This window comes from Equus quagga, chromosome 15, assembly GCF_021613505.1.
Source record: "Equus quagga isolate Etosha38 chromosome 15, UCLA_HA_Equagga_1.0, whole genome shotgun sequence".
Lineage (NCBI taxonomy): Eukaryota > Metazoa > Chordata > Mammalia > Perissodactyla > Equidae > Equus > Equus quagga.
This window is the reverse complement of record NC_060281.1, coordinates 50,531,007-50,543,122: the sequence shown is the minus strand read 5'-3', so window position 1 is coordinate 50,543,122 and position 12,116 is coordinate 50,531,007. Positions and strand designations below refer to the sequence as shown.

The 12,116-nt window shown below is 44.7% G+C and overlaps 1 protein-coding gene across 1 annotated transcript in view; it reads left to right on the top strand.

Moving 5' to 3' along the window:
* The first annotated feature begins 3,118 nt into the window (after positions 1-3,118).
* SIRT5 (sirtuin 5) overlaps positions 3,119-12,116 on the top strand; it is a 34,996-nt gene continuing 25,998 nt past the window's right edge. Inside the window, exons 1-2 of the mRNA XM_046640383.1 lie at positions 3,119-3,177; positions 11,118-11,267. Of these exons, the coding sequence (XP_046496339.1) occupies positions 11,153-11,267 (115 nt within the window). The 5' untranslated portion in view covers positions 3,119-3,177; positions 11,118-11,152. The remainder of the gene's footprint in view (positions 3,178-11,117; positions 11,268-12,116) is intronic.

The following is a 12,116-nucleotide window of genomic DNA, read 5'->3' as shown; positions in this document are numbered from 1 at the left end:
GGAGCTGTTGGTTCCAGAATCACACCTATTTGCCATAAAGCAAAAATCAGAATCCCATTAATATTTGTTTCATACCTTTCCAAGATAGTTGATGTACTGCATATTTTCAAGGAGGTTGATGAAACAGTAGGAGGATAAGGGGATGGGTAGTTGCAAATAATAACTCGGATATTCTTTCAAAATGACATCTGTAAGGCGATTCTGTAAACTAGCTCTGGAAAGCAGTAAATTAACAGCAACTGCTTACTGGATGCTACCGTATACTAGGCACTGTGTTAAATGCGACGGTGTCCTTCTCATAGCTTCAGACCACGGTCTGATGTAGCCTTTTGCTCACAACCTTGCTTTCCTCACTGCAGAGCACACAGACACCTGCATCCGCATCTCCTGTCCATCACCACTCAGTTCAGTGAGTCACGTCAACTTTATTTCTTAAGCACGTGCTGTGTGTGTTGTTGCTGTAATATGTGTAACCATATTGTATGCGGATGTCCTGACCAGCTGATGGAGGTAAGAGCTGCCCTTCTTGGTTGCTATGTCGGGATCCCACTTAGGGCAGGGTCATTCTTGGTGTCAGCCACTCCTCAGAGCTCACCCTGGAACCTAAAGAACTTGGGGGCTTGTGCAGAGAGGCTGGGAGTGGGTGTGTGGTGATGAGCATTACATTGGCATGTTCTGGTGGAATCAGGCTAGAGCTGGGAAACATAGAATCTAGTAGGCCTGGGACTTTGCACAATTTCTGGATTGTGTTTATATCTCTTGTAGTTTTGCGATCTTGATGCATATTTTCTTGTTATTCTCCCTTAGCCTTGAGTAAAACCCTTAGACAGTTTCAGCCTTCTCCTAGTGTGTCCAAATCAATCAGTCGATCAAAGCTACCAAGCCTAGGTATTTGTTCATGTTTATATTCGTACCAGAGGCTTAAAGAGGACAGTCCACCCCTGAGGTGCATGATAAACGGCAAAGAGAGTGACCCAAAGAGGATGTACAAGTCGGCGGGGGGGTGGGGGGGGGGGGGGGGGGGGGGGGGGGGGGGGCGTGGATTCTCTTTCCAGAGGTAAAGCTTCGCATGTCAGAATTTCACTAGAGAAAGGAGGCAATGCTACCTTCTAGAGTATGCAGTCCCAAATTCATATCACCCAGGAAAACCTCTGTCAGTAGAGTGAGTTATTAATAAACTGTTTTATTGTGCTTGTTTATTTCTTGTTTTGTGCTCCTAGGGACTCATAAGCAACAAGAAAAAGTAATATGCTGCTTCCTCATTTTGGTAAAGATAGCCAAGCCATTTATCCTCTGAGTTCTGGGCTGCTTTTCCTGTGAGGTTATTCATTCATTCATTTAATCCGAATTAAATGAATTAATAAATTCAGCATCTTCTGTCAATCACTGCAAGGGACTAGCAATGTCATGGTGAGCAAACAGAGACAAAAGGGTCAGCTTCTGGGAGCTTACAGCCTGGTGAGGGAGAGAAAATTTAATCAAATAAACAGAAATACATTTGAAATCTTCGCTGGGATAACTGCTATGGGATTGTAAGAGCCTGTGTCAGAGACAAGGAACGGCGGTCAGAGAAGTCTTCCTTGAAAAAGCGACAACTGAGCTGAGACTGGAAGGATGAGCAGAGTTACTATGGAGGGAGTGGGAAAAGAAGATTCTAGGAAGAGGGAACAGCCTTTGTTTTAGAAGGACAAGGCCATCAAGAAATTAAGCTGGAGTTCCTTGAAAGATGGAAAGGATGGTGGCTGATGCTTCAAGAAGAAGAGGTAGCCTGACACTGGTGAGGAAGGGTCAGCTCTTCCAAGCCTGGGGTTGAGGGGTGGTGTGGTGGGTAGCTGTGGCTGGTGGACTCCTGGACCTTGATGGAACGCAATGCCTCAGAGGTGGCTGAACCTGTGGGTGATGGCAGAGGGCTGCATACTGGGCCTTGGGACCACCGAAGGTTGCAGTGAGGGGCACTGGGCCTCCCCACTCCCCGCCCCCCAGGGTCTGAATAAAGGAAAGGATTAACACTTAACGGCTAATGTTACAAACACAAAAGCAAGGGAACAACAACACTTTAATGAGAGGCAGTATATGTGGCGGCTCGGACTTCTGTTTGGAGCCAAAGCGCTCACGTTCAAACCACAGCTCTACTATTCAACAGCTTCCCGCCAAGGGCAATTACTTGACCTCCCTGGGACTCGAGTTTCCCCAAGGGTAAAGTTGGGATAACAGCATCTATTTTATCAAGTGGTGGAGAAGATTTAAATTGGTTAATGCACGTGAAGTTCTTAGAAGCGTCTGGCACAAAGTCATGTCACATACATGTTAAGGAAAAAACAGCAGGCAGATGTGAGGCCCTCCTTCAATTTTCTTGGACTCCATAAGCCCCTGAGGGGCTGGTATAGCCTAAAGGAGAAAAAGGAGCTCTAAAGTGGGCTGAATTTCTAGACAAACTGTGGGAAGTAGTGGAGGTTTGAGTTGGGAAAACAAATGTTAATGTAACATTTTTTGCACCGAAGTTCTCAGACCACTTCCCTTTCGGATCCATTGGCACGCCCATAAGCAAATCCATTCTAGGAAAAGTAGCGCTGGTGGTAAGCCTGAATCAAAGAAAAAGAAAGATGACCGATTTTAAGGGAAATCAGACACGTAGAGCTACGTAGGTCACCGAGTCCTAGAGGTCCTGAAACTGTTCCCTTGGAAACCCGGGTGAGGACCTCAGCACCAGCACGCAGGTCCAGTGGGCTAGCCTGGGAACCTGACGAACCATCACTAGAAATAGCGTTTCAGGGAAAGCTACCCCAACATTTGAAATGCTGTGTCCCAGCTTGCGTTATCCAGCTGTGGGCTCCAAGAGGAAAGCTGGTAGTAATTCACGACATATCTGGGAAGCTCACAAGGACGAAGTAAAACACCGCCCCTCCCACACCCTGCCCATCGCCAAAGAAAGAAAAGCAGCGACAACCGTTCAGTGATACGCAAGACGAGAGCCTCCGGCAGAGACAACAGAGGCGCGGGAAGGTGTGTCTAGTCCCCGCCCCGCCCCGCGGCCTCCTGCCCGGCCCCCCGCCGCCTCCTGCCCCGCCCCCGCGCCCAGACCACCCCGCCCCGCGCCCAGGCCGCCCCGCCCCGCGGCCTCCTGCCCCGCCCCCGCGCTCAGACTGCCGCTGCCGCCGCCGATCCCGCCTCCCGCAGGTGCGTCCTAGCGCGGGCTGGGGTCTGCGGGGCCTGTCTTGGCTGCGGTCCCGGGGATCCCGGCCGAGCACGCACTCGAGCGGCCCTGCGCACACAGCACAGTGCGGAGTCTGGGCTCCCCGGGGCCCGGGGCCCGGGGCCGGGCCGTGCGCGCTGCGCCGGCAGGGCCCAGCTGCTTGCCGGCGTCCCAGGGCCCGCGACGGTGGCGGGCCCCGGAGGCTGCCTGGCAGCAGCACGTCTAGAGGCTGAGCACCGTTCGGGGCAGAACGCAGGCGCAGCTGCGGCCCGAGAGACGAGGGAGGGGGTGGGAAAGAGGGTTGGAAAGTAACGCGGCCCAGCAGGTGGGCCTGATAGGCCGCTGGGAAGGGGCAGCCCCACGAGGGCTCTGAGCAGAGCGCCGCCTTGAGCAGAGTCATTCTGGCCACTGCAGCAGCCCGGGTGTTAGAAGGTGGTGGCTGTGGGCGTGGGAGGAGGGGTCGGATGCTGGAAGTAGTTTAAAGGTGCAGCGGTCAGGATTTGCTGACCAGCCTGGCTGTGCGGTGTGAGACGGGAGAGAAAGGAAGAAAGTGCCCAGGAGGACGGGCGCCTGAAGGCTTTGTGGGGAGGAGCTAGCTATAGGGAAAGTTCCAGAGCTCAGGCTTGGCTGTGTGAGGTGGGAGCGGTCTGCAGCCCTGGGAGGATGGGAGATCCCCAGAGCTAGGAGGAAACTCATGAGAGGGTGGCGTCTGGAAGCAAGTGTTTCCCGGAGAGGTGATCAGATGGGTCAGAGGTTGGACGGTCAAGTAGGAGGATGGAGACCATTGGGTTAAGCAAGGTGGAGGTCGCTGTGACCTTGACAAGAGCAGGTGGCAGAGGGGTGAGAGGAAATGAGTCTGCCACTGTCGATAGCTGGGGACTGGTACATTGCGTTTATTTAGCTCATTGGTGTGCAAAAGGTGTTTACTGAACTCCTGTACAAATTTTTGCTGTTCCTTTGCAGACTTATCCTATATTTAATGTTTTTTGTACTTTTTTTTTCTCTCAAACTCCTGATCTAACCTTTCATTTGTTGTATTTTTCAGAATTGGGAGGGTGTCCCTTTTTTCACAAGGACCATACAGATATTTTTCTTTTTTTCTAATTCAGTAGGTGAGATTCAGGTTTCACAAGAAAGCCTAGTTAAACAGGGGACTGCTGTTAACCCAGAGAAATGTCCCCGGCACCCAGGCAGCTCCCAATGACTGTTTTATAAATGAGTTTATTTCCTCCCCTGAGGCCTGTCTTCCCATCCTGAAGAGAAAATCAAGGCAGAGTAATTGGGGGCTTCACCCAGGGCGGTCTTCACCCCTGAGGGCTTCTGGACTAGATAACTGAGTTCTCCATCTTCTGACTTGGCACAGTGGTGGCCTTCTCGCTCTCTGGAAACTTGCTTTTACACTTGAACAGGGTTGTAAACTTGCAGAAGGCAGAACCACTGTCTATCCCCATGCCCCATAAAAGCAGATAAATGTTGGCACAGAGGATCCGTCCATCATATACTTTGTGGGAGCATCTTGAAAACAGTCTTATGTTGTGAGCATTTCGTCTTGGAAATAAATTTCAGGTGGCATTGTTCAAAAATGTGTAAACGTTTTCTTTTTAATCTCTACTTTCTTTTCACATTTACTGAGAGGCTGCAGAACGTCTTGTAAATTAATGGAAAATTTAGCAAAGCAATTCCCACGTTCATTAAAAAAAAAGTCACGTGAAATGTTGACTAATAATAAAACAGGCAGTGGAGTGGGTTTTGTCACCCACGAGACCAAAATTCTCTCACTGATTCATTGCTTAAGATAGACATGAAAAACTTACATTCCACTAATAAATTAATGAGTTAGTGTTCGCAGAAATTCAACAAAGTAAATTTAAACATCTAATTGGCTTTATTCAATGATTCATGAATTGGGCAGCGTCCCATCTAGTAAACAGAAAGGCACTCTGAGGAGTTTTACAGGGAAGTTATTAGCAAAAAAAAAAAGAAAGGAATGTTTCAGGCAAGGTCACCTTTCTTTGGGGGAAGGGCAGCCTGGGTCTTATCAGGCAGAGGACCTGCTAGTGTTGGTCAGGCATCTCCAGACTGGTGGGTTTAAGGACACATTCCTGGGAGGGGCTAACACTGCAATTAAGTCTTGGCTTGCTGTCCTGGGGGCAAGCGACTCCACCTTGGTCTTGTTTGTTTTTTTTAGCGGTATGGTAGAAGATTTGAAATAAAAAGAATATACATGTTTAGAAAGAGCATTTTAATTGTCTACAATCCATGAGTATATGTATGCGTGTAGATATACATATATGAAATGTGTGTATGCCATTAGACATTATAATTCACATAAGATGAGAACTAAAGCTGTCTTCCCAAAAAGTACTTGCTGATTGCATTTTCTTAGCAAAGAATCTAGAAACTTGATTTTTTGGAACTGCTGAAACGGGAGCAAGTAAAACTTTTTTCTGTTCTTTTGAGTTCAGTGTTATGGTGAAAGTAATTCTTGTTACTCAATAATGAGAATATTTGAATATAAAAACTTGGATGAAAAATTAGTAACCTTTTACCCAGATAATACAAGTCCTAATGTTATCAATCTTACAATGAAAATTTCCTTAATATTCTCCATTTTTTTTTTCTTCTTCTCCCCTAAGCCCCCCGGTACACTGTTGTATATTCTAGTTGTAACTCCTAGTTCTGCTACGTGGGACACCACCTCTGCGTGGCGTGAACGATGCTAGGTCTGCACCTGGGATCCAAACCAGCAAAACCCTGGGCTGTCGAAGTGGAGCATAGGAACTTAACCACCAGGCTTCAGGGCCGGCCCCAGTATTCTCAAGTTTTTGACAACTCTTTATAATTAGCAACAAATTCAACACTCACATTCAGGATAGAATGAAGGTTTGCCTTCACTTTACAGCTCTCTAGCAGAAGACTCAGCATTTAGACCCTCAAACAGAAGAGCTGCACGTATGGCAGTGCAGGTATAGTCAACTGCTTTATGCTGATGCTCTCTTGATTGGATTTTAAATTCTTAAATTCTTTCAGATTCTTTATGCCTTTTAAAATCCTCCCTTCACATCTGAGAAAAAAATATGACAGTTTATTCAGGAGTTATCTAGAATTCTTGACAAGAAGTGGGAATATTTCTTAACATTTAAAAACCTACAGAAGAAGAAAAGAATTTTCTGGATCTAATTGATGTTTCCAAATTTAAAGATTAGAAAGCAACAGTGGAATCAAACATCTTCATCTTTGAGAGAAGTAACTAAAATAGATATGAAGCTCAAAATGATAGCATAAGTAACTTTGCAACAAGTAAGGAGCTTTTAGTAAAGTTACTCAGTATTAGGAACTTTAATCTTCACAGTTTTCAAGATATCCAAATTTAACAATTATCATCTATGACAACATCTTAACACCTTAAATGGATCTAAGAAAACCCCCTTGATAATTATTGAAGCTAGGTGATGGGAACATAAGGGTTCCTTATATTATATTTTTATTTTATCTAAATGTGTATTTATATTTCATTATATTTTTGTATATGTTTAAATTTTTCCATAATTAAAAGAAAACAAAGTATACTAACACCTCCCTTGTCCCTTACTGAGGTGTTCCAAATAATTTGCTTTTTCAAATAAAATTGAAATTTGTCAAAAGCTTATTATGCCCATGCTGGTTGAAAATCCTGCCAAGCCATTTTGCCTATGCTTCCTTTAAATAGAGTGCTGGGGTGATTTTCGCGATGGTTGGTCACCCACTGGTGGGTGTCTGGGTCTGCCCACCTCCTCCCCCTGGCAGCCCTCAGCAAGAGGCTTTTTTTGGCGCTCCCTTTGGCTCTGACCTGCATTCCTTCTCTGCAGGAATGACTCCAGGCAGCCGGAGGGTTTTGTCCCCTGAGGTTGTTCTGGAAACCAACACGACACCATTTTTCTCGTAACCTACTCTCTTTTTCGGTATTCTCAGCTTCTTGTGCAGTCTTTTTGATGACAGCAGAGACAAGTTACAATGAAAAGTCATCGACATACTTGCTTCTTGTTATTTTTAAGTGAGGTTTATTGAAATACAACTTATATACTCGGAAATTCACCCTTATTATACAGTTCTATGAGTTTTGAAAAACCACCACAAAATAAAGACATGGAATTCTCCATTGCTTTAAAAAAAGTCCCCTGGCCCTCCGTGCCGCCCCTCCCCCAGTCCCTGGAAACCCCAGATGTGATTTCTGTGCCTGTAGTCTTGCCATTTCAGAATCTCAGATAAATGGACTCAAACAGTACGGAGCCTGTTGTATCTGGTTTCTTTCACTTAGCGTAATGCTTTCCTTTTTTTAAAAGAAAGCAGCTTTATTTTGAAATAATTTTAGGTTCACAGAAATGTTGCAAAAATAGTACACAGAGTTCCCATATACTATTTACCCAGTTTCCCCTAAGGTTAACATCTTACCTAACTAGAGTCAGGTGGTGTAAACTGGGGCGTTTACACTGATACAGTACTACTGACTAGTTTGCAGACTTCATTCACATTTTGCCGGTTCTCCCACTAACGTCCCTTTTCTTGACTTGACTCCAGAATCCCACACTGCATTTACTTGTCATGTCCCCTATCTTTATCTTTCATAATGTTGATAACTTTTATTGAAGAGTGCTGGCCAGTTTTGCTCCAGAATGCCCCCTCAATTGGGGTTTGTCTGATGTTTTCTCATAATTAAATTGAGCTAATGCATTTTTGGGAAAAATACTACGGAAGTGATGTTATGTCTTTCTTGTTGCATCGTATCGGGAGGTAGATGAAGGCAGAATATCTAATTGCTGGTGATGTTAACTTTGATCACCTGGATAAGGTAGTGTCTGCCAGGATTTTCACTGTTAAGTTACTATTGCGTAATACTTTAAAAATTCACCCATGTTGTTGCATGTATTAAAAGTTTGTTCTTTTTATTGCTGAACGGCATTTCATTGTATGGATGAACCACAATTTATTTACCCACATGTAAGTTGATGCACATGTGGTTTGCTTCCAGTTTGGGGCCTGGCACTATTTGATAGGCTTTGGTGTTCTCCTGTTGAACATAAATGATTTCACAGAACACCGCCATCAGACAAGGCTGCCCTGTGACCACAGTGAATCAGGACAAAAATAAGCCAACTCTGTAATTAGGTCTGAACCCAGACAAAAACAAGAACTCTGTCTAAACCACAAAAATGACAAAACATCCTTCTTGCCTGGCAAGTATGAGGTCCTGCTCTTTCTTGACCAATCACAGCTCTAGCCTCACTTCGCTCCTTCCACCTGTTAGATAAGATTCATTAAAATAACCAATCACAGTATCCTGTTGCTGACAGCATCCAATCCAGAATGCAGCCTCCCTTCCATGCGCCCTCCTCAGCCTTGCCTAACACAAGCCCACGTCCTGTGATAAATCCTTTCCAACACTGCTGCTGAGACACCCTGCAGGTCCTCAGGGTCTGCTTCTCCCTCCTTGCCACTTGCCCCATGGCAGGTGTCTTCCTGGTCTTTGGCAGGAGAGCACTGAATGCAAACAGAACGTCAACACATATATTGAAAATCCTCGCTTACACTCTTGTTTCCACACATCCTGTTTCCCATCCCACCACCAATTCTTTTTACTAATTTCTTGCAAATTCTCCCATTTTTTTTGAACAGAAATGCAAGTAAGGACTATGGTATATACATATATCCTGTTCCCTTTCTCTTACAAAAACTATTTGTCCATGACTTTTTGCCCTGAACGTTATATTCTGAAGATCTGTAACAGACAGAACGTTTTCATTCTGTTTGTTTGTTTTTAACGCGTGAAATCTGAACAATGGAACAGTTTATGGAATTAAGCTGATTTGGCACTAACAGGTTTTTGAGCCTCATCTTCCGGACGTTTATTTTTAATCTCTCTGAATATCCTCTGGTCTGCTGATAGCAACAGTCATTTCTGAAGCCAGCAAGCTGTCTGCTTGTAAATACTGAATCAACCAGCACAGCACGTTTAATTAGACTTCGTTCATTTGTTTTTTTAAAATTGTAGTAAAATACACATAACAAAATTGACCATCTTAACCATTTTTAAGGCTACAGTACAGTGGTGTTAAGTACATGCACCTTGTTGTGCAGCCAATCTCTAGAACTCTTTCCATCTTGCAAAACTGAAACTCTGTACCCATTATTTTTAAATATAGTTTATGTACAGTACAATTAACTCTTTTTTTAGTGTAGAGTTCTGTGGGTTTTGACAGACACAGTCATGTAACCATCATATAATCAACATGTAGGACAATTCCTTCACCCCACAAAATCACCTCGTGTCCCTTTGTATCCACTCCTCCCGGCTCTGGTAACTGTTACCAAACAAAGGGGGTTTACCGCCCGATGCCCATAAAAAAGCGATAATTATTGCACCGGCTTTTGAGAAAAGAGAAGGCTTTATTGTGAGGTTGGCTGGCAAGGAGGCAGGAGGCAACGCTCTCAAATCTGTCTTCCCAATCTAGGGCTTGGGGCACAATTTAAGAGGCTATGGGGAACAGCCTGGTATGTGGAAGCACCGGCAGGGAGGGTTCAGTTGGAGGGCTGCAGCCATTTACGGTAGGGTGTGGAAACCCATTCTTCCTAGACAGCGGACCCCTCGCTTCTGATGAGAGTCCAGATTTCAAGTTCTGGTTGTGTCCTGGTCCTTTGGTTCCTTGGGGGGAGAGTCTTTGGTTCTAGGTGTTATTTCAGGTCAAGATTTTCTCCTCTGCACATGCTCTGGCTTGCTGGTTTTGGCTCATTGTCCCTGAAAAACAACTTTAACCTCCTGTTGATAAGATAGGGTGAGATAGGGCGCTGATATGTTTTCTGTCCCCGTAGCTTTGTCTATTCCAGAATCAGAATCGTCTACTTATTCCACAAGTAGAAGCCTACATACATTCTTTTTTAGAGCAGCTATGTTGCATATGGTGGGTGTGCCATTGTCTGTTGAACTCATCCCCTGCAAATGTACATCTAGGTTGTTTCTAGTCTCTTGCTGTTAATCACAATGGTCTACAGAACAACCCTGCAGTCATTTCGGACGTGTGCAAGTCTCACTGTTGTAAAAATTCCCAGACTTGGGAGTGCTAGGGCAATGGGGAAAACGCATTTGTAATTGTGATAGGTTGTCTTCCAAAGGGATTGTAAGATTTTAGGCAATGTGTTATTTTTCTATTTTTCCTTTATCTCCAGACCTTTAATCCTGAGTTCTTTCAATAGTTTGACCCAATAAATGGAAGTCAGCTCTGCCAATTACCCTTTTGATGTTATTGACCCAAATATTGTCTTTTTCTGTCTCTTTTCTTTTTATAAAATTCCTCAGGAATAAAGATTTACTCAATGTGCCTTAAGACTCCCAAGTTTTTTTAATACAATGTCATCTTAATCCTATTTGTTGTTATAGTACATGTCTTCCCTGCTTAGTTCAGTTTTCAGTTAGAATTTACATTCTCATGGACATTGTACTTTGACCAAAAGTTGAGAGGCCAGTGGTTTTCATACCTTTTAAAAGCAGCAGAACCTGTTTTTCAAGTGAATTCTCACATCTAACTCTTTCCCAAGCCACTAAGGCCATGTTTCTCAAACTTGAGCATTCATCAGAGTCACCTGGAGACAGAAGTCAGCCCCAGCTCCAGAGTTTCTGATTCAATGGGTCTGGGGTGGAGCCCATGACTTTTCTTTTCTAACAAGATCTCAGGTGATGCTCATGCTGCTGGTCTGGGAACCACACTTGGAGAACCACTGCTCCAGGGTCCCTCTGCTCATCTAGGAGCACCTGAGAAGAAAAATGGGAAACAGCTAGTTTAGAGGATGAACACCGTTTCTGTTACTAAAGATTTTTGTTAAGGGCATTCTTACATTTGTAGAAATACGAATCTTTTCTGATTATTTGTTTGTTGTTGTCATTTTTCTAAAGCCTATCTCAAGAATTAGGACTACAAAGAAAACCTGATGCGACCTCTCCAGATTGTCCACAGCCGATTAATTTCCCGGCTGTGTTGTGGATTAAAGTCTGCAGCCTCCACACAAACCAAGATTTGCCTGACGATGGCTCGTCCGAGTTCAAGTAGGTCCTTCTTAGCTGGCCGTCTCCTCATTGCCCCTGGAATTGGAAGTACCTGAAAGTTCACACTTTGTGGGGGAATGTCTGTACTGACGTGGGTGCTGGGCAAGATTCTGGAGACAGCCACTCTGTCCTCTTCTCCTTAGGCAAGCTCCTTCCAGGACAGGCCAGAGATTCGCTCTTAATAGTCAAGTCCAGGGGCCAGCCTGGTGGCTCAGGGGTTAAGTGCCCACGTTCCACTTCTCGGCGGCCCGGAATTCGCCGGTTCGGATCCCGGGTGCGGACATGGCACTGCTTGGCAAAACCCATGCTGTGGTAGGTGTCCCCACATATAAAGTAGAGGAAGATGGGCATGGATGTTAGCTCAGGGCCAGTCTTCCTCAGCAAAAAGAGGAGGATTGGCAGTAGTTAGCTCAGGGCTAATCTTCCTCAAAAAAAAAAAAAAGTCAAGTCCATTCAAGACATTTTATTGTTTCTCCCAGAATATTTGCATTTAAGCTTTTCACACATGATTTGTATTTTAAACTCGTCACTTATTTCCAGGGGAGGAAAACTGGTGGTTGTCCTACAGGGTAGTATGGGGTTAAATTTTCTACTGGAGAGAAATGATTTGTATCTGTACCTGACAAAAACCTACAAGTTAACATACCTGGGCCCTTAGTCTATGGTGAGTGTAGAGTCTTTAACAGATTTGTATAAAAATGATCTTTAGGTGGGCCTGTTAAACTGTGCTTCAATACGGCATTGAAGGGCAAGCTGACCTCTTTTTGCCTCGTTTTCAACTTTTGGATAGCTTTTTCTAGTCCTATGAGTCTGCTCAGATCTAATAACTCCTTCATCCATTTCACCCAA